This window comes from Xyrauchen texanus, chromosome 19 (assembly GCF_025860055.1).
Source record: "Xyrauchen texanus isolate HMW12.3.18 chromosome 19, RBS_HiC_50CHRs, whole genome shotgun sequence".
Classification (NCBI taxonomy): Eukaryota; Metazoa; Chordata; class Actinopteri; order Cypriniformes; family Catostomidae; genus Xyrauchen; species Xyrauchen texanus.
Window position 1 is genome coordinate 38,677,054 of NC_068294.1, and position 23,332 is coordinate 38,700,385.

At 42.4% G+C, this 23,332-nt stretch overlaps 1 protein-coding gene across 5 annotated transcripts in view; it reads right to left on the reverse strand.

Annotated features, from left to right (window-relative positions):
• LOC127659685 (LIM and calponin homology domains-containing protein 1-like) overlaps nucleotides 1–23,332 on the reverse strand; it is a 129,883-nt gene that overhangs the window by 39,472 nt on the left and 67,079 nt on the right. For all 5 annotated transcript variants that reach the window (XM_052149610.1, XM_052149613.1, XM_052149611.1 and 2 more), the window contains exons 5-8: nucleotides 19,067–19,097; nucleotides 14,822–14,932; nucleotides 11,830–12,028; nucleotides 2,224–2,476 (exon numbers count right to left, since the gene is read on the reverse strand). In XM_052149610.1, the coding sequence (XP_052005570.1) occupies nucleotides 2,224–2,476; nucleotides 11,830–12,028; nucleotides 14,822–14,932; nucleotides 19,067–19,097 (594 nt within the window). The remainder of the gene's footprint in view (nucleotides 1–2,223; nucleotides 2,477–11,829; nucleotides 12,029–14,821; nucleotides 14,933–19,066; nucleotides 19,098–23,332) is intronic.

A 23,332-nucleotide genomic window follows, 5' to 3' on the forward strand; every position in this document is an offset into this window, starting at 1 on the left:
CAGTATCTACTGGGTCCAAGACTATATAGTAAACATAATTTCCTGTTACCACAGAGGACACTTCTAATGAAGGGGAGTCACTCTCACTACTTCACACAACAGTGACAAACCGACAGAAACATGTGATGACAGGGTAATGCAGGAAGGGGAAATGGACAGGGAAGTGTTATGTCAAACAGGAAGATTAAAAAAGAGAAAAAGAACATTACATCATATATGTTTACCATTTGGCTAAAAAAAAAAGGCGATGTTCGCCCGTTGATCAAATAATGTTTTGAAAAAACCTACTAAACTAAATCACTAAAATGAACAGAAATGCTGAAACACTCTGTCCACAATACAAACTACTACACAGAATATATATATATATATATTATTTTTTGTTTATTATGTTTTCAGCTTGTTCGAATAAACATGTACATAAACTAAAAATACAAAAACTGGGCAAAGTCCCCATTTCTGTTAGTTTGATGGTTCTTCTGGAGGAATTGGAGAAGAGCAGAGCAGTCTGTAGCTCTCAGTCAATTAATGCTCACATCTGTTTTAGATCAACTCTTATACCACTGTAACACAAAATCAATGCAAAACTGTATAAAAGAAGACAGAAAACCACACTTTCCCATCCTTAAGTTGCCATAATATTCCCAATCACTTACAAAGGTTTTTGTCCTGTCTTATGAAGAGACAAGTTCATTTTAGCTGACTCTTGGTCCTGTTAGAGAATCTTTGTGGAGTTTGGCAGACTTGGAACACTTACTATAAATATCTTGGCAGCTGAAATGGGGGGAAATGTGGGTTGCTTAACATTTAATTTATTTAGCAAAAACCCAAGTGCTGCTTGGCATTTCAGTGCAGATAAAGTGAGCTTAATCAAAGATGACATCACTGATTGCTAGGGTAATAAACATTAATGATGTGCTAATGACTTTGAACAGTGATCTGCTCCCTTAGCAATCAGTAAATAAACAGAATGATAAAAACGGAACCGATGCTTCTGATATGAATATAAACATAAAAACCTAAGCCTGATCTTTAAACTACTGTCACAAAAGTAATCACTTCTTGAGCAAAGCATTGGCTACCCTTTACTCTAAACAGATGTCAGCTGGAAAAGACAAAAAAATGTTAGAGCCTAGATACAGATTTTTTTATTCCAGTAGCAAATCACTGTTTGTAATGCCTAAAACCTTTATCAACCAGTTGAGTCAGTCGTTCAGATTTTTACTACACTTCACTAGCCCACCACAAAAGATGATACATTTTCTTATTTATTTATTAATTTTACTTGAAATATTTTGTAAGTGTCAAAAGAGGATATTTCTATTTTTCAGTGTATTCTTAAAAAGAAGAGATATACACAGATCAGCTACAACATTAAAACCACCTGCCTGATATTGTGTAGGTCCTTCTCGTGCCGCCAACACATTGCCAACCTCAATCTCAGAATAGCATTCTGAGATGATGATATTCTTCTCACCACAATTGTACAGAGCGGTTATCTGAGTTACCGTACACTATGTCAGTTTAAACTAGTCTGGCCATTCTCTGTTGACCTCTCATCAACAAGGCATTTCTGTATGCAGAACTGTCGCTCACTGGATGTAAATTCTAGAGACTGTTGTGTGTGAAAATCCCAGGAGATCAGCAGTTACAGAAATACTCAAACCAGCCCGTCTGGCACCAACAATCATGCCACAGTTGAAATCACTGATATCAAAATGTTTCCCTATTTTGGTGGTTGATGTGAACATTAACTGAAGCTCCTGACCCATATCTAAATGATTTTATGCACTGCTGCCACATGATTGGCTGATTAGAAAATTACATGGATAATTACATGGATGATTGCTAGATGGGCTGGTTTGAGTTTTTCTGAATATATATATATATATGTACTGCATACACACTTTTGGAAGTGGAAAATGATGGCATATAGTACAAACATGGTAATATGGTACATTTTCAACCCATTCTAACAATTGCTTCAAAGACCTCCACAAGTCAATACCATAATTTAAACAAAACCTCATCTAATATAACATGATGTATGATCTTTGGAACATAAGAATGTAAGCACCTGGCCCGACAGGGAAAATGACAGTTCTGTCAAACTCAATCTTATTGTTGAGCCCTGAATAACAATCTAACCTTCATTAAACATTAAATAAAACATTTAAGAATCAGTCCTTTTATGAACTCACCAGAGTGACAGAATTTATTTACCTGAAGGGTCTCTCTCCTCCGACAGGTGAGGTTGCATTACTCCAGCTCTTGCGGTTGTTCTCTCTGTCGGCATGCAGTCGTCGCGCTGGTGTTGGCATGAATGAACTCTGGTTGCTCTTGTTGGGCAGGTACTGGTTGAATGGAACGGCGTTTCGCGGCTCACTGTAGGAGGTTCGCCGCACCAGCATGTCATCCTTACGCACATCCGGTATCTTCCGCTGGGGGGCATCGCTCTCCGAGTCGCTGCCGTGGCCTGCAGTAATACAATTAATGTTAATTTATGAAGGAAAGTGGAGAAGTTTCGCAATTGTCTTAATACATCCCTTCTTCTGCGCTAATTTTTGTTAAGCAAATTAATTTATAGTTCTATCCTGATGGATATTATAATGGCCACAAAAAACCTATACACTTACATTGAATGAGGGACCAAAGTCATTTCAAGAGGGAAAAGTCACATTTTCTTAAGAAAGTTTGTGGGGGCCTGGGTAGCTCAGCGAGTACTGATGCTGACAACCATCCCTGGAGTTGTGAGTTTGAATCCAGGGCATGCTGAGAGACTCCAGTCAGGTCTCCTAAGCAACCAAATTGGCCCGGTTGCTAGGGAGGGTAGAGTCACATGGGGTAACCTCCTGTGGTTCTCGCTCTCGGTGGGGCGCGTGGTGAGTTGTGCGTGGATACCGCGGAGAATAGCACGAAGCCTCCACACGTACTATGTCTCCGCGGTAACACGCTCAACAAGCCACGTGATAATTGGGCATTGGGAATTGGGCATTCCAAATTGGGGAGGAAAGGGGAGAAAAAAAAGTGTGGGAACTTTCATCAAAATCCTTTATTTGTTTGTTTGTATGGTGCCTATGAGCCTTGTGAAATGCAGACAAATACAAACCAAAATCGATATGAATTGTCTAGACTTAACATTATGACGACCCAATCACGGCCACTCAAAACATTATCCCAAGCACCCTGGAGTCAGAGAAACAGCTATTTAAAACCCCATTAGCTTGAACAAGCACAGCCAGTGACTGCATTTGAGAGGACAGATGCACAACATTAATGCTGGACCTGAGGTTTGACAAAAATATTGTACTGAAAACTCTGTTCTAGTCTTTGTGGTAAACAGCATACATTTTTTCAGCGGCTTTCTGGAAGTATTTTTCCCATTACATTTTTCAAAATTCAAGGGATTTCACACACAAAAAAAAAAGAAAAAAGTTCTAAGCCATGAACCAAACCAACCAACTGGATAACATTACATGGATAACTTTACGACTTTGATTTAAAGCAAACAAAAAATAAAATTAAAAAAATATATATATATATTTCATGTGTTGAACAACAACGCATTGCAAGAGACATAATAGCATCAGATTTGAGGGTAAAAAACATATTATAGGTAGTTTGAGAGTGTAGGGAAACCAGTTCAATTATGTCACTTGCAGTGCATCGTCAAGGCAGCAGAAGAGCTTTATTGCACCAATTTCTGTTTCCATGGCAACAGGTGACTTCTCTGATTAGCTAATAGCTCTATTCAGAATTCATGGGTAGTGTAGTTAATTACAAAGAACTGTCCGATTAAAACAAATTTTTCTAAAAATTAATTTGAATTCAGATGAAGACTTATGGCTTCCAAAGAAGAACATGCCATCATTTTACAATCTCAAAGCTTGTGGAATTAGAAAAATGAATGGGATACATCTATCGAGTTTATCTCTTGCTTTCTGACATCAGAGTTCAGCAGCACTTGGATCAACAGATCAATGTCTCCTCCTTACTTTCCATCTGAAATCACATTCCTGGGCAAGGTGATCTCCACATTTCACCCTGTCTATCTGTCAGCCTCCATGGCTCAGTTTAAACACACATCACGCAAGATGATGACTGATGCTGCATGCCACGTCACTCAAACTTCTTGTGACATCAGTAATAAACACATAAGGCAGGAAAGGTAGTAGCAGTCTTCCTAGAAGACGATCTCATCTGTAGGGATTTTGTAGACGTTTTTGGTGCATAACATTTAATTGGCTTCAGTTGGCTAATTACTGTTTGGGAAAATGTAGTCTCTTAGCATTGCAAGAGGGTCAAGGTGTCAGTTAGTCCATGTCATGTTTTGAAGAAACAAGGGTCCTTTTATAAAAGCTCTGTTTGTACTCCAATCAGTTATACATAATATAAAAAATTGCTACATAATAATTAGGGCTGTCGATTTAATGATCTAATTCATTGCAATTATTATATAAAAACTAATGTGTTGAAAAAAATGTATGCAATTAATCATGTACCAGACTGTAATAATGAAAACCCCATTGGAGCAATTTAAACTTGAAGTATCACCTGTTTTCAGCAGGGGGCAGTAAGAGAAACTCCAGCTGTATAGGCAGCTGTACACAGAACAAACCACAATCAGGCTTGCTTGACATTAGCACAAGTTGAGAACGTGTTCTTGCATTCAAACATATTCAGAATGCATGGGTCTCGAAAGGAGTTTTTATCAGTTTCAAACTATGTTTAACCTAAAAACGCAGTGATTACGGCACAACCAAAGTGAGATGCTCCAAAAATGTCCATCTGATGCACGTGTGCATTGAAGCGTTGTTAGAGAAGCCCCAATAAATAAATATATCTCGGACAGATTGACGAATTACAGTAAATTGCAAAATGGACTGCTGTGGAATGTTTGACAGGTTTATGCTCAATAAAAAGGAAACAAATACTATTTTGCCTAAAGTCATTTTTTGTATCGTCTTATCAACAGTGTTGGTTGTAATCGGATTACAAAGTAATTAGTTACTGTAATCTAATTACTTTTGGGCACAAAAGCAGTATATCTACAGTTACTGACTTTCAAGGAAAGTAATTACTTTTAAGTACTTGGGTTAAAAATATTTCTTAAAACATATGTATGTGTAATACAGTAAAAATGAGATTTCATATGTTCGTATGTACGTCTGTTTGCAGTGAGAGCTGAAGGGTGTGCGACAAAGAACAAGGAGAAAATAGACATTATTTTGAATTTGTTCTTTTTCAATGAAGTAATTGGTAAAGTAATGATTATAATTTTGAAATGTAGTTAGTAATTTGTATTGAATTACTTTTTTGTAACTTACCTAACACTACTCATCTGCCACAATAATGCCATGCATTTTAATTATCTGAATTATTATATTTACAATATATATTATATTAATAACTATTTAAATAAAACTATTTATAATTATATATTGAATTATTGTTATTTATGGGCCTTTCTCAGCAAATATTTATACATTTATACATTATACATGTCACGAACCCCGCCCCTCTGCCCCATCTCCGCTTCCTCGAGCACGCACACATGCACTCCGCGAGCGTGCTCGCTTCCGCTCCCTCGCTCCCCTTGAGCTCAGTACGCTCTTTTTCCTCCATCGGGCTTCCACGCCCGGTTTTGCTTTACTGAGCTCTCGCTCATAAACGATCTCCCCCTCTGGCGCACTTCGGCTCATCAGCCAGAACATTATGACTCTTGTTCTCACGCGCTTCCTATCCCCACACATTAGTTACACCTGCCACAGTCCCAATCACCTGTCATTGTTTGCACCTGCACTCGCCCCTATAAATACACCATCCTTCCATTTGTTTCCTGTTGGTTATTGTATTGTATTTAGATTCCTGTATGTTTGGTTCCCGTACCTTTGCCCCTGCTAGTCCCGTCTAGTTTTGCCCCCGCTAGTCCCGTCTAGTTTTGCCCCTACTCGTCACTTGTTAGCTTGCCAACTCCCCATTCCTCTCGTCCCCCTGTCTTCGTTCCCGCTAGTCTCGTCGTGTTCCTCGCCCTAGTTGTTAACTGTTTTCCCCGCTCTCGTTCACCTCCCTCCTTGGATTTGCCCCCTTGTTTGTACTTTTGCCCGGACTGCTTTTATTTACAATAAAGCAGTTTTTCCTCATTGTGACTGTCTCTACTTGTGTGTGTGTGTGTGTGTCGGGTTACAGAATAACCAACCTCACCGTAGACAGTCACAATGCGTCGCGCTGAGGATTCGCGCGGCTCACTAGAGCGGAGGAATACGTCACATTCAGCGCGAGGAGCTACGGTGTGGAAGCATGAGCAGCTCACAGCCCAGGGCCAGCAGGTGCGTGCAAATTTTGATTTTTGTCACCCTGAGTCACCTGTGTCTGCCCCTGAGCCCGTTTATGCTTCCCCTGCATATTTGAGTGCCGTGAACTCTCCACCCCCGAGAGGTTTTTGGCTCTTCGGCGCTGACCAAGGGGTTTTTTGCGAGGCAGCGGTTATGTAACGCATAACCCGCCCTTGACATTATGGAGCCAGCGGCCCGACTATTGGTGTTAGCGTCAGGGAGTCAACCCTTGGAGGTTTATGTCACTGATTTTTGTGCCCTGGCCAACCAGGTGAATTTTGATGAGGTGGTTCTGAAAGACATTTTTCAGGATGGACTGAATGAGCCAGCCTCATCATACATGCCTGGTGGTCGATGCTCTCTCAACCTGGCTCAGTTTATTGACCTCGCCCTGCTGTGCGTTGGTTCCTCGTTTACTGTGGGGGAGGCAGACACTGAACCAGCGCTCCACACCAAGACCCCCCTCTCGAAGCCTACCACGGCCCCCGTCTTGAAGCCTACCATGGCCCCCGTCTTGAAGCCTACCACACCCCCCGTCTTGAAGCCTACCACGGCCCCCGTTTTGAAGCCTACCACGGCCCCCGTTTTGAAGCCTACCACGGCCCCCGTCTTGAAGCCTACCATGGCCCCCGTCTTGAAGCCTACCACGGCCCCCGTCTTGAAGCCTACCACGGCCCCGTCCCCAAGCCTGACCACGGCCCTAGTCCCCAAGCCTGACCACGGCCCCAGTCCGAGGCCTGTTAAGGCCCCAGCCTCGAAGCCTGGCACGGCCAGCGAGTCAACGCCCATGCCCGCCCGCGCCAGCGAGCCAGCGCCCATGCCGCCACGACCAGCGAGCCAGCGCCCATGCCCGCCCACGACCAGCGAGCCAGCGCCCATGCCTGCCACGGTCAGCGAGCCAGTGCCTGTAGCCTCGACCGCCCCAGAGCCAGCGCCTGTAGCCTTGACCGTCCCCATGGCCACGTCCCCCGTTGGCCGAAGACGTAAGAGAAGGAAGAGGGCCCCTTCTCCCCAGTCTCGTCTTGTGCTCAAGACCGCAGAGGTGCCCTCAGAGTCTTCCACGGCTCTACCGGGTTCTGCTCCGCCCTCAGAGTCTTCCACGGCTCTGCCGGGTTCTGCTCCGCCCTCAGAGTCTTCCACGGCTCTGCCGGGTTCTGCTCCACCCTCAGAGTCTTCCACGGCTCTGCCGGGTTCTGCTCCGCCCTCAGAGTCTTCCACGGCTCTGCCGGGTTCTGCTCCGCCCTCAGAGTCCTCCACGGCTCTGCCGGTTTCTGCTCCGCCCTCAGAGTCTTCCACGGCTCTGTCAGCCTCTGCTCGCCCCTCAGAGCCCTCCCGGGCTCCTCTTCTCGAGCCTCCCAGGGCTCCTCCTCACGAGCCTCCCAGGGCTCCTCCTCTCGAGCCTCCCAGGGCTCCTCCTCTCCGAGCCTCCCAGGGCTCCTCCTCTCCGAGCCTCCGAGGGCCCCTCCTCCACGAGCCTCCTAGGGCTCCTCCTCACTGAGCCTCCCAGAGCTCTACCCCTCAAGTCCCTCAGGGCTCCATCCCTCGAGTCTTTCACGGCTCCACCCCTCAAGCCTCTCACGGCTCAGCCTCTCGAGTCTTTCAGGGCTCCATCCCTCGAGTCTTTCATGGCTCCACCCCTCAAGCCTCTCACGGCTCAGCCTCTCGAGTCTTTCAGGGCTCCATCCCTCAAGCCTCTTCACGGCTCGCCTCTCGAGTCTCTCAGGGCTCCTCCGCCTCTCAGGGCTCCGCCCCTCCGAGTCTTTCATGGCTCCACCCCTCAAGCCTCTCACGGCTCGCCTCTCGAGTCTTTCATGACTCCACCCCTCAAGCCTCTTACGGCTCAGCCTCTCGAGTCTCTCAGGGCTCCTCCGCCTCTCAGGGCTCCGCCCCTCAAGTCTCTCAGGGCTCCTCCCCCTCTCAAGCCTCTCAGGGCTTCGTCTCTCGAGTCTTTCAGGGCTCCTCCTCCTCCTCTCAAGCCTCTCAGGGCTTCGTCTCTCGAGTCTTTCAAGGCTCCCCCCCTCAAGCCTCTCGAGCCTCCCAGGGCTCGGCCACTAGAGGCTCCTATGGCTCTGCCTCCCGAGCCTCCTACGGCTCCCCCTCCAGAGCCTCCTACGGCTCCACCCCCCGAGCCTCTCATGGCTCTGCTCCCAAAGACTCCAGAGCTTCCTAGGGCTCCGCCTCTCGAGCCTTCCACGGCTCCACCACCCGAGCCTCCTATGGCTCTGCTCCCTAAGACTCCAGAGCCTTCTAGAGATTCGCCTTCCGAGCCTCCTACGGCTCTGCTCCCTAAGACGCCAGAGCCTTCTAGAGATTCGCCTCCCGAGCCTCCTGCGGCTCCGCCTCCCAAGCCTCCAACGGCGCCACCTCCCCGGCTCCGCCTCCAGAGCCTACCAGGGCTTCACTCCTGGAGCCTTCTACGGCGCCACCTCCCACGGCGTCACCTCCCCGGCTCTGCCTCTAGAGCCTACCGGGCTTCAGCTCCTGGAGCCTTCTACGGCGCCACCTCCCACGGCGTCACCTCCCTCGGCTCTGCCTCCAGAGCCTTCCAGAACCTCACCTCTGGAGCCTCCTACGGCGCCACCTCCATGGGCTCCACTTCCTGAGCCTTCCAGGCCTTAGCCCCTAAAGCCTCCTTCGGCTCCACCTCCAGAGCCTTCCAGGCCTTAGCCCCTAAAGCCTCCGTCGGCTCCACCTCCAGAGCCAACTACGGGGCCGCCTCTGGCGACTCCGCCTTTCACGGCTCAGCCCGGACTTCCTGACCCTCTACCTGTCCTGTGGCCTCTTCCCTGGCCTCCGGACCCTATTCCTGTCCTGTGGTCACCTTCCAGACCCCGGACCCAGTCCCTGTCCTCCAGTCGCCTTCCAGACCTCCTGACCCAGTCTCTGCCCTATGGCTGCCCCTGGACCTCCCGACCACCCGCCTGTCCACTATGTTCCCCCTGACCTTGTCTTGAACTGCCCATTGACCCCCATGGACTGTTTCATTTCCCTTTTGGTGCCTTCTGTTCTCCGCGAGATCACACTCTCGTTCTGTCCCCCGTGAGATCACTGCGCTCGTTCTGTTCCCCGTGAGATCACACGCTCGTTCTGTTCCCCGAGATCACACTCTCGTTCTGTTCCCACGAGATCACACTCTCGTTCTGTTCCCCTCGAGATCACACTCTGTTCTGTTCCCAGCGAGATCACACTCTCGTTCTGTTCCCCTCGAGCTCACACGCTCGTTCTGTCCCCTCGAGCTCACTGCGCTCGTTCTGTCCCCGAGCTCACGCGCTCGTTCTGTTCCCTCGGCTCCTCGCAGCCGGCGCGGCCATCAGGAGCCGTCCTATTCAGAGGGAGTACTGTCACGAACCCGCCCCTCTGCCCCATCTCCGCTTCCTCGAGCACGCACACATGCACTCCATGGCGTGCTCGCTTCCGCTCCCTCGCTCCCCTTGAGCTCGTGCGCTCTTTTTCCTCCATCGGGCTTCCACGCCGGTTTTGCTTTCTACGAGCTCTCGCTCATAAGCGATCTCCCCCTCTGGCGCACTTCGGCTCATCAGCCAGAACATTATGACTCTTGTTCTCACGCGCTTCCTATCCCCACACATTAGTTACACCTGCCACAGTCCCAATCACCTGTCATTGTTTGCACCTGCACTCGCCCCTATAAATACACCATCCTTCCGTTTGTTTCCTGTTGGTTATTGTATTATATTTAGATTTCTGTATGTTTGGTTCCCGTACCTTTGCCCCTGCTAGTCCTGTCTAGTTTTGCCCCCGCTAGTCCCGTCTAGTTTTGCCCCTACTCGTCACTTGTTAGCTTGCCAACTCCCCATTCCTCTCGTCCCCCTGTCTTCGTTCCCGCTAGTCTCGTCGTGTTCCTCGCCCTGGTTGTTAACTGTTTTCCCCGCTCTCGTTCACCTCCCTCCTTGGATTTGCCCCCTTGTTTGTACTTTTGCCCGGACTGCTTTTATTTACAATAAAGCAGTTTTTCCTCATTGTGACTGTCTCTACTTGTGTGTGTGTGTGTCGGGTTACAATACATGTCAAATAATTAATCAGCATATCATGTAAATAATTTGATTACAAATTTTTATCGATTGACAGCTCTAATAATAATATATATTTACAATATTATTATATAATAATTATATAATATTATATATTAGCAATACCTGACTCGGGATTAATAAAGAATGCTCTAGATTTTAGCTGACCGACAACAGAGCATCAGCTCCAGACAGGAGAGCGTTAGATGAGCGAACCCCAATATAGAGTCTTTTCCAGTCTAAGAATTGTGCATGATGACTCAGCACTAAAGTCGGGCCTAATTTGCAAAAGTGAACCTCTTTTGATGACGTAAATTTGCAACTTGCATTCTTCTCGTCCAAAATCCATCTTTTCCGCCTGGGTTGTTACAACTGCTGCTAGCACTCATGGTGTTTTTACATCAAATACTATGATGTGAAAAGTGATAGGGTTTTCCAAACAACTGAACCATGTATGAAAACAGCCTGTCTTACCACAGCTTACTTTCAATGTCCAATATGCCTGAAAAACTACAAGAGAATTTTTGACCAAAAGGCTTCATTCATATGTGATGTATATTGTTAACGAAAGCAATAAAGTTTTAGAGGCGTCTTGTTAAAAACATTAACTGCTTTTGGTATACACTGTTCAAGTTAACAAATCAAGTTATGAGAAGAGTGGCATTATAAAATACCTTTATATACCGCCAAGTTATAATTACATCTCCATGTGTGCTTTAAACCCTCACATAAATATCCTGCAAAACCATTTACAGTACTGTCAAACATTTCTTAAATATTTACAAAGTCAACAGAAAAACTCTTTAACACGCATATGCTGAGTTTGTTACTCTTAAATGAAAAATTATTTCAGGCACGTCACTCAGTGTGTACAGTAAGTACACAAGTTTATTACAGCAAAAAATTATAATTTAACACAATTTACATTTATCTACAAAACTAATTTCAAGCTTTTAAAGGGAAAGTTCACCAAAAAACAAAAAAAAATAAAATCTGTCATTATGTCTATCTATCTATCTATCTATCTATCTATCTATCTATCTATCTATCTATCTATCTATCTATCTATCTATCTGTCTGTCTGTCTGTCTATCTGTCTGTCTGTCTGTCTGTCTATCTGTCTGACTATCCATCAGTCAATCAATCAATCAATCAGTCACTCAGTCAGTCTCTGTCAGTCAGTCAGTCAGTCAGTCAGTCTCTGTCTGTCTGTCTGCCTGTCTGTCTGTCTGTCTGTCTATCTATCTATCTATCTATCTATCTCACTTTGTCTTGACAAACTTTACCTATCCAAATTTAAGTATAATCTCCCTCATTTCCTGTGATCCATTAGAAATTAATTTCAATTTTAGTTTTTTTAATAATATGCACTGATTAATCGTTCACAACAGGACCAGGAATGTGTGTTAAGAAAGTAAATAGAGTCATTTTTTATTTCATATTGACTTTAACGTGTGTGCGCTCACCATCACTGTAGCCTTGGGCAAGCAGGCCATCGGGCGAGGGGGTTTGGCGGGAACGGGAGCCGATGGAGTCCAGGCTGTCGAACGAGTCGTCTCGAGGGTGTCTTGATGGAGACAGAGAGTCACTGCGCTCGGACTCCCAGCAGTCTATATAACCACTGTCCCTGATGCTACGCTTCAGGCTGTCCCACTCCTCTGCCTCCTGACAAACATGCACACATATAATCAATATATTGATTTTTATCAATTCATAAAAAAAATTCACAAATTCAAGGTTCCACCAACTGAATCAGAATTCAGTTGTGAATCACTTGGGTGTTTTAGAATGAACCATTTAAAGTTCCCATGAAATAGCTTGACAAGCAGTTTTCTCTCCTGTGTTGATGTTTCAATATGTACTTTTGCACAGATGTGAACAAAAAAATGACAATACCTAATGAAAATAGCAAAAGGACATTATTGAAAATCGGAACTCATTTATTTAGCCTTTTATTATTGTCTTTTTCTGTAGCTCGATATAAGCCCAAGCGGAATAAATAAAATATTTGCTTTGTTGTCATTTGTGAGGAAATCAATAATGCTCCATAAACACCATTTCTCGACTCACCTAATTTTAATAAAGGATAATAAGACTTGTTTCTGTGATTAATAACTTAATATTTTGAATACATTTTACTGGTGTAATGGTGGAACATACAGAAAGGGTCACTAAATGAATCAGTGAACAAGTTTTCTTTTTGGTGACTAGATTCAAAAGATTCAATTAAAATCTCCAGCCCTAGTTTCTCCCCTGGACCCAATTTTGGAGAGAATAGGGGGAAACTGAAATGGATGAGGTGTGACAAAGGAAGAGGAAATGAGGTATGCAGTAGTTTATATAACCTCAACACTGTGCTTGACAGGAACTGGGAAATAAAGAGCACTTTTGTGATTAAAGTAATAACAGAGCACAGGTCAACAGCACTAGTCAGCTCTTTCTCCATTAGCTTTGCAGAAAACGCAAGCCTTTCATTAACAACCTGCAACTCTGCACTGACTCTAGGACTGATCCGAGATCAGTCTGTTTGTGGCTATCTGACCAGATGGGAAAACACTTTTCATGCAAAGGACACATGACATGGTGGAAAAGTAATTTACAGCCCAGTGACATCACCCTCCTTTTGACCGCATCCTTTTAGCTGCTGTTTGAGTCCATGTGATAAAGCCTTTCTAGTCCATGTGATAAAGCCACTATTCTAGAAGAAACTGCCAGTTCGCTAGAGCAGTGGTTCCCAACCGGTAGGTTCATGACCAAAAACAGTTTACAGGTCTGTTCAGGGTCACTGACAACAGGGGAACACAATGCAAATAAATGCAAATAATAAAATGGCACTGACCTTATAATTGTGCATATTTAGGATTACAAAATAGACTTGTTAAATTTTAAAAGGGAGGAGTACAAATTTCCATATGTTTTTTGGTTGGGGTTAAAGACTATTTTTGGCGAAAAATCCATCTGTCACTTGGTAATATGGCTACCTGTTATACAATAGTTGTCCCAGTGTTTCCAAGGTTTTAGTCTGGCAAATCACACTTTTACCAGCTGTTGTTTATGCATTTCTAAAATTGTAAACTTTATTCACCCATGTAATGTTAATAATTGTGCATATGTTTGAACCTATGCAGTTCATAGTAAAAGGAATATTCTGTGTTCAATACAAGTTAAGCTCAACCGACAGAATGTGTGGCATAATGTTGATTACCACAAAAAAATATATTTTTTCCTTTTCCTTTTCTTTAAAAAAGGAAAAATCATTCAATTAAAAAAGAAGAAAAAAAAATAGGGGAAACATTGAGGTTACAGTGAAACACCTACAATCGAAATGAATGTGGCCAATTTTTGTAGGGTTTAAAGACAGAAATGTGAAGCTTTTAATTTTATAAAATCACTTACATTAATTCTTCTATTAAAAACCATTAATTTTAGAGCTGAAAAGTTGTTTAATTATAATTTTTTCAGTCATTTTAAGGTTTTAGGGTTTGTTGACATTACATCATTTTGGCAATGAATTTGTAAAATTGGCTATATACAGAAAAGGTTAGTATGTGATTTTATTTTTTCACACTACAATCATGTTAACACTCATATTGTTGTCTTGTGACTATACTTTTGAAATATTTTATATTTTAACGTTTACGGATCGTACCATTCACTTCCATTGTAAGTGCCTCACTGTAACCCAGATTGTTGCTATTGTAATAAAAAGGGGCAAGTCAAATACATTTTTGTTTGATTGATTTAAAGTATATTTTTGCTTACATTTGTACGATAAATTATTTTGTAACTATGCTGGGTCGCCACTTGATGTCCAATGTATCCAATCTGGGTCCTGAAGCAAAACCAATTGAGAACCACTGCTCTAGATAAGGCATCGTTTTAACATATGTGTGAGGTAGAAATGTTAAAAAACAGGCACAAAAAACAGTGACACTTATATTTTGCCCAATGAAGTGTATATGGGATCTTTGTTTTCATTGGGGTCCAACTAAAGAGCTCAGCCCTGGTTGAGTCCAATCATCTGAACCCATCTGAACAATAAATAGTCACTTCCAATAGTGACCTCGAAATTGATGGGGAGAGGTGGAGTTTTTCTCCAAAGATGGGACACCCTAGACTCAGCCCATGGGAACAGTGAGAACCTGGTTAAACTGATACCACTTATTAAAATAGTCATGCACAACTTGCTTTATACACAAATTCTGAAAAGTCAATGCATTATACAATTCTTGCTAAGTAGTTATTAAAGTGTCCTGGTGGTTGTTTACTGGTCTATGTCCAAAGAGCCCACCCCCAAGTTTCTATGTGTCTAGATATGGGTTGTTCCACCATTCAATGTAAGTCAATGGGATTTTATCAACTGTTTTATTATTCCCCATGCAGAAACTGTGAACGTGTAGCTGCAGATTGTGTAGATGAGGGTGGTTAGAGATGTATGAAGTTTTGATTTGTCTTTACCTTTCTCATCTGTGACAGCAGCCCTTCAAACTCGTGCAGGTCCAGGGTGGGCCCGTTATATGTGGCACTGCTATTAGCTGCTCGACCCAGCCAGTAGACAGTGATTAAAACCTGGAGTAACAAAATAGGTTGTAAAATGTTGTTGTTTCTTAATGACAGAAAAGCAACAGAGGATTGTCCATTTCATATTATAGTATCCACAAGTTTGTGCAAGATCTGATGATCCATGTTATCCAGCATGATTTGAGAATGTTCCAAAGAACATCTTGTGTGCTTTAATGGAAGCAATGAAATCTGAACTTTTCATGTCACAAATGTACAGTCATTATTTGAATAGTGACCTAGAAATCTTAAATATTTTCTCTTTAGATTAAATCATAATGTTTCTTGTATTGTAATGTTATTTATTTCCATGTTTAAATTCTATTCTGTGTCCCAGCTTTTGGACACCATTGTATGGAACAATTAATGTATACAATAGGGCTGGGTATTGATACAGATTTTCCGCTCGATTCGATTCCGATTCACAAGATCATGATTCGATTCCAATCTTGATTCAATATCAATTCATATGGGTATATTTCCTTTGTAATCTCCAAATAAATTCAAATCAAATCAAATCACTTTATTGTCACACTACCATGTACACAAGTGCAACAGTAGGTGAAATTCTTGTGTGCAGTTCCGAGCAGCATAGCAGTCATGACAGTGACGAGACATATACCAATTACAATAAACAACATACTTACACAACACAATAATTATATACAATGCACAGTAAACAATACACACAATATAGAATACACAATATACAATAAGTGGGAGTATATGAAATATATATAAGTAGTTGAATTGAGGAGAATATGTTGACAGTCCAGTGTGAGATTATAGGTTAATAAAGTGCAGTGCTAATTATTGATCCTGATAGATCAAGTGTTCAACAGTCTGACTGCTTGGGGGAAGAAGCTGTCATGTAGTCGGCTGGTGCGGGTCCTGATGCTGCGATACAGCCTGCCTGATGGTAGCAGTGAGAACAGACCATGACTCGGGTGGCTGGAGTCTCTGATGATCCTCTGAGCTTTTTTCACACACCGCCTTGTGTATATGTCCTGGAGGGAGGGAAGCTCACCTCCGATGATGTTTCTGGCAGTTCGCACCACCCTTTGCAGGGCTTTGCAGTTGTGGGCGGTGCTATTGCTGTACCAGGCAGTGATGCAGCCAGTCAGGATGCTCTCTACAGTACTAGTGTAGAACCGTGAGAGGATGTGGTGGTTCATTTCAAACTTCCTCAGCCGTCTCAGGAAGAAGAGGCGCTGGTGAGCCTTCTTCACAACGGCCTCAGTGTGGACGGACCATGTGAGTTCCTCAGTAATGTGGACACCGAGGAACTTGAAACTGCTGACTCTCTCCACCGGTGCTCCATTAATGGTGATGGGGCTGTGTACTCTGTCTTTTCTCCTGAAATCCACTACAAGCTTCTTGGTTTTACTGACATTGAGGGAGAGGTTGTGCTCCTGAGACCAGCGTGTCAGAGTGTGCATCTCCTCTCTGTAGGCTCTTTCATCATTGTCAGTGATCAGACCTACCACCGTCATATCGTCGGCAAACTTAATGATGACATTGGAGCTATGTGTTGCCACACAGTCATGTGTGTACAGGGAATACAGGAGTGGGCTGAGAACACAGCCCTGTGGGGCTCCAGTGTTGAGGGTCAGTGATGAGGACGTGTTGCTGCCCATTCTAACCACCTGACGTCTGCCTGACAGGAAATCCAGGATCCAGCTGCACAGTGAGCTGTTTAAGCCCAGAGCCCGGAGTTTCTCATCAAGCTTGGAGGGCACTATGGTGTTGAATGCTGAGCTGTAGTCTACAAACAGCATTCTCACATATGTGTTCCTTTTTTCCAGATGGGAGAGAGCAGTGTGTAGTGTAGATGCAATGGCATCATCAGTGGAGCGGTTGTTACGGTAGGCAAACTGCAATGGGTCCAAAGAGGGGGGCAGAACAGAGCAGATGTAATCTCTGATTAACCTCTCAAAGCATTTGCTGATGATGGGGGTCAGAGCAACAGGATGCCAGTCATTTAAGCAAGTGATTGTGGCTTGCTTCGGTACAGGCACAATGGTTGATGTTTTGAAGCATGTGGGGACTACAGACAGGGAGAGGGACAGATTGAAAATGTCCGTAAAAACACCAGCCAGTTGATTCGCGCATGCTCTGATGACGCGGCCCGGAATGCCGTCTGGACCCGCGGCTTTACGGATGTTCACCCGTCGGAAGGATCGGGTTACATCCACAACAGAGACGGAGAGTGAACCAACCTCTGTAGCGTCAGCCGTGAATACTCTCTCCGCGAGGGCGGTGTTATTGTCCTCAAAACGAGCATAAAATGTATTAAGTTTGTCCGGGAGAGATGCAGCGATGTTCATGGCGGAGTCTTTATTCCGGAGTCTTTATATAATTATCGCTCAACTAATGCTCTTAATTATAAAGGAACCTTTTAGGCAACACCTCTAGGTACAATTTGAAAATATAATTATACAAATTATATTTTATCATTAGTTTTTCATCAAACTGGTCACATTTTAGCTTTTGAAAACTTTTCAAATTCAGTCTATTCCATTATTATTGTCCTGAAATTGTATTTATTATGTTGCACATTGTGGCAACGGGGGCGTGGTCAACCTTACCGCTTTCTCTCCCGGACGGGTGCTTGACCACGCCCAGCTGCCACATATATATATATATATATATATATATATATATATATATATATATATATATATATTTTATATTATTATTATTATTATTATTATTGTTTACTTGATTGTTTTCTTAATTTTTTTTTTATCTCTTTTTCTCCCAATTTGGAATGCCCAGTTCTCACTACTTAGTATGTCCTCATGATGGTGTGGTTACTCACCTCAATCCAGGTGGTGTAGGACAAGTCTCAGATGCCTCCGCTTCTGAGACCATCAATCCGCGCATCTTATCACATGGGTCGTTGTGCATGACACCGTGGAGACTCCGCATGTGGAGGCTCATGCTACTCTCCGCGATCCACGCACAACTTACCACATGCCCCATTGAGAGCGAGAACCACTAATCGTGACCACAAGAAGGTTACCCCATGTGACTACCCTCCCTAGCAACCAGACCAATTTGGGCTGGAGTCACTCAGCACACCCTGGATTTGAGCTTGCGACTCCAGGGGTGGTAGTTAGCATCAATACACGCTGAGATACCCAGGCCCCAATTTGTAAAATTTTCAAGTATTTACATTGATATGTAGAACATGTCCTTAATCGGTACTGTCTCTTTAAGATTAGCGGCATAATCCAGTAAACTCATATAATGAGAGAAGATGTGCATAATTTCTTTAGCGCATCCATGTGTGATTAGTATTAAATTACAAATTTTTAGTCATTTAAAACAAATTTTTAACATTTTTAGTTGCTTTTAACCAACAACTGACTGTACAATACAGAATGGTTATTCAAAGAGAGATTATTCAACGACAAATGGATTTGTGGATCTCGTCTTTGGACACACAGAACGAGTTAAACCAAACTTTTACTCTCAACACGCAGTGAAAGGACCTCTGTGCTAATAACTTAGTCTCCACTATACTACTCAATCACGTTTGAGTGAAATGTGAACATTTAATTAGTGGCTAATCATAGACATTTTAGTCACAAAGCGTGAGATTTGGTTGCACATGCAGATTTACTTGAATTACAGAGGGTAATCAAATGGGCAATTCACGTTTAAACTAAAACAAGCTAGGCTATAAAACATCTCCTTCTCTCCTGAAACAATGAGAGGATTATTCTTCCCAAGACATATTTGATTGTAAGCAAAGCTGAACACCTCGTTGAATGTGTTCTCACGCTAGGAACACTATTGTTTTGTGTGATCATTTGTGGATAATCAAGCTAATATAGGTGTTGTGGAGTCAACCAACTGTGTTATCATAGTCCCGCCCCAAACTCAAACCATTGTTTGAGCCAATGTTGCTGTGTCGGGCTAGTTCGGGTGCTCAAACAAACAGAGCAATGTTTTGATAAAGCCTGTGACAGAGCCAGCAAATGGCTTACTTATAGCTATTATCTGCATCTAAAGCTAGAATGGGGAAAACATCTTAAACTGACAAACTTCAGCTTTAATATAAATAGTCTAGGGACAATACTAGGGATTATATCATCAGATACCTGAGTAGACATGGCACTTTATTACAGTACTTACATGTTTAATCTTCTTGTTGCTGTCTGGACCTCTATGAGGAAGAGAAAGACAGAAAATTAGAAGTTTGTCTTTAGTGCACTCAGAATACTGTATGTAAATGAAAGTGAACAGGTGTGATAAGATGAGTAGAAGTACAACGCAGGCATTCACCTATCCTTATGTTAAAGCTGAAAATATCATCATCTTCCTCTTTCACATACAACATTCAAAACCTTTGGGCACATTTGAGAGGCATACCTAATACCAGGTTTAAATGCTAATGCACCTTATGTGACCAATTGTGATTGGATCATCCAAAACACAACTTAATACCAGGTGTAAACATGGCCTGTGACAAACTACCTCTACCTCATGTGTTCTGTTCTACAAGCTAATTTTATCTCCTCTTACTTTCAATATAAGTAAAATGATATGAAAAAGAAAGGGAGTGAGAGAGAGAGACAAAAAGAGAAGGAGAAAGATGGATAGGATATTGATAAATGAGTGCAGCAGTCATTTCTGCTTTTCAAGACTGAAGAATAAAAGGAGGGGTTGTTGTGCTAAGAGATCTTTCTCTAAGCTCTATACCACATGACAAATTCCGATACATATTAGATCATTCACTCTGATAGCACTTCTGTCTGTCGACCTCTCTTTCTCTCATTCCCTTCACCTTTAATAAAGTGTTCATTGTTTCCATCAACAAGAAGACTATCTGCATACTTCAGTCCTGCGCTCACTTTATAGATCTGTCCCTGCTCCAGTGGAAAGAGTGATGACAGGTAGATATGATATAAGTTGGGATAAGTTGGGAGAGAGCAGAGGCAGGCCAGTACAGGTGAGAGACAGAGACAAGCACGTATTATGTCAATTTCAGATGTGAAAAAGGAACACTCAGTAATTTTACCCCCTCATTTAAGCAGTTTATTTGCTAAAGAAATTAATTGTACTGTCCGTATTAGTGATGGGCTTTTTATAGGCTGATGCAGATATCTAGAGAGCAGGGTGGCCGACGGCCGATTGGTAGCAAATTAATGTTTACAAAATTGCAGTATTAAAATGTAAAATTATTTTATGCAATATTTACTCAAATTCACACACACACACACACACACATACTCGCACGCACTCACACGCGAGCATGTTGGGTTTCCATGTTTCATGAGGACTTTCCATAGACATAATGGTTTTATACTGTACAAACTTTATATTATAAAGTTTGTACATAAAGTATAAAACTTTATATCCCCTAACCCAAACACAACACAACACCTAAACCTAACCCTCACAGAAAACTTTCTGCATTATTACATTTTCAAAAAACATAATTTAGTATGATTTATAAGCTGTTTTCCTCATGGGGACCAACAAATTGTCCCCACAACGTCCAAAGTTCGGATTTTACTATCCTTATGGGGACATTTGATCCCCACAAAGTGATCAATACACACTCTCTCTCTCTCACACACACACACACACACACACACACACACACACACACACACACACACACACACACACACACAGCCTTTGACAAGGCTGTCTTAGCTTTTATTGTAGACTTAAACAATTTCAGTCTAAACTGAATCTTTTCTAAACTGCCATTTCTATCCAAGATACTGGAAAAGATTGTTTTTAGTCAGCTTACTTCATTTTTAAAGAAGAAGATGGTCTTGGATAGATTTCAGTCTGGTTACAGCGCTTGTCATAGTACAGAATCCACTCTTCTTCAGGTAATAAATGATCTGTTATTAGGAGTGGACTCTGGTAATTGTGTTGGCTTAGTCTTGTTAGACCTCAGTGCTGGTTTCGATACGATTGATCACAATATTTTTATTGAGCGTATAAGACACTTGTGGTTTACATCCTACCTGCAGGACAGACAGCTTTCAGTTAAAATTGGGAACATTTCATTGTCATCAGCACCTGTCACATGGGTGGTCCCTCAGGGATCTATTTAGGGGCCGGTGTTATTTTCTTTATATATGATTTTCAGAAAGCATGGCATTTTGTATCATTTCTATGCGGATGATACACATATGCATCTCCCTTTGGAGCCTAGAAATGACCTGTCTGTTAAATCTCTTTTTGAATGCCTGGAGGATGTAAAATGCTGAATGAATAAAAACTTTCTACAATTAAATGATAAAAATATGGAGATCATAATTTTTGGCCCAAGTGGCTGTGTGAAGACATTGAAGGATTTTGTTAAAAACCTGGTTGTCATTATTGACACAGATGTTAAATCTGACATTTTAAGGGTTTTAAGACAAGTACAGCTTAACTGATAGCATTTGTGACATAAAGCTGATAACCACAAAAAATAATTTTGACTGGTCCCTGATTTTCTTTAAAAAAAATGCAAAAATCTTAGTTACAGTACAGCACTGAAACAAGTTTCACAGCATGGGCAAGGAGGAGGCAGGAACCTGCTGAACAGCAATGTAACTTTCATGACAGAACATAACTCAAACAAAACTGCTTTGCAGCAAAAAAACTAAACAAAGACACACACACACACACACACATGCGTCTTTCTCTCAAACTGGTATCCCGGACCCTATTTATCTATCTCCGGCAGATTAGACAACTCCAGTGCCAGGCGTGTGTCATCACGGCCAAGTCATGCCCTCCTCCTCATCACACCCCTCCACCTCCAGATTCGGGCCAGGAAAACCTGCGGCTTGACCTACCCCCAGTTTACTACAAATAGCGAATTTCTACAATGGCTTTAGTTACTGAACATTTTTGCATGATGCTGTCAATGATTAGAATCAAGTATTCCAGAGAATATTCCTATGAAGGCTATATTAAGAACTGATATGTTCTGCTTCTAATATTGGCCAAATCAGATTGACTGCAATCCTTTGAAATAACACTGGTCAGTATTGGCCAATACTAAGGCCCCATCAACACTAAAATGTTTGGGTCGAAAACTGACTGACTTTGTCACCACACATCCACACTGGAATGACTTGTTCCTCCAGTAAAAATGAGAAAAACCACTTTATAATTGCACACTTTGGAGAATGATGAATTGAAAATGTATAGGTGTGGATGTTACAGATTTATTGTACATCCCTACTTTTAAATATTCTTTTGGTAAAGTTCTGTCAGAGATGTCAGTGGTTATACGAGAATGAGAAACTGACTAAAGTGAACCTTTACTCCAAATAACTACAACTTTAAACTGTGGCACTCATGTAATTCAGAATTGCAACACTGATTGGAGTGCATAGGCCAACAAACACATTCACACTGAAAGGGATGAAATTCCACCTATCTCAGCTATCCTTTGAGTTTGACAAACCAGTCCCGTAAGCATGCCGATCTCTGTGATTTACTGTAGTTTCACTCTGGTTCTTAAGAAATACCTCCTCACACCTGACGGCTTATCCCTCACTGAGAAGAGTTCAGTCTCTACAGAAACAACTCTGATCAGGACATATGAGACGACAGACTACGCAGTGGACAAACACATCTCTGTTTAATATCTGATCCTATTGGCTAAGACCTTTAAAACAAAGATGACAACAACAAAAGTAAAAAGGAAGTGGTTAGTACCCTTGAAGCCTGTCGACAAGGACGTGTACAATAAACAGATTTAGAAATAAAATGGTTGGGAACAGTAGAGTGGGGAACAGTATTTCCTCTTCTCTGCACACAAACACTCTTTTGTGCAATGCAAGCTTTGCCGCTGCAGGTTGTAACTTTAGCACCACTTTGATTTTACTTTCAAACTGAAGACAGCAATTAAACAAAAGTTATCGATTTTAGTGGGTTGAAATACCTCAAACAATACCCAAAAAGAAAACTGTAATTAAATGTTTTACCTTTAAGGACATCAAGGGGAGTTTTTGTCAAATTTATCTAACTTCTGGTTTCAAGTGACTTGGGACAGTATTTCCACCCCAATGCCCCTTGACACGCTCATTAGAGTTCATGAGAGAAATTGTGATATTCAATTTCAGAATGAATTGTTCTTTTGATGCTAACCTTTTCAATGAATCAGTTGATTTTGGCTTACTGAGTCGTTCACGAATCAAATTCGATACTTTTCTAATGAAAGGAGAGCTAGGGCAGATGTCATGATTTTCAGCGAATAACGACATTGGTCTGTTATTATTTTGGTCTTTTCCTCAATAAAAACAAACTATCGTATGACTTCAGAAGTCTTTGATACATTTTGCACAAGTTGTATGAACACTTTTGTTGTACAACCCCAATTCCGAAAGAGTTAGGACAGTATGAAAAATGCAAATAAAAACAAAAATTTGTGATTTGTAA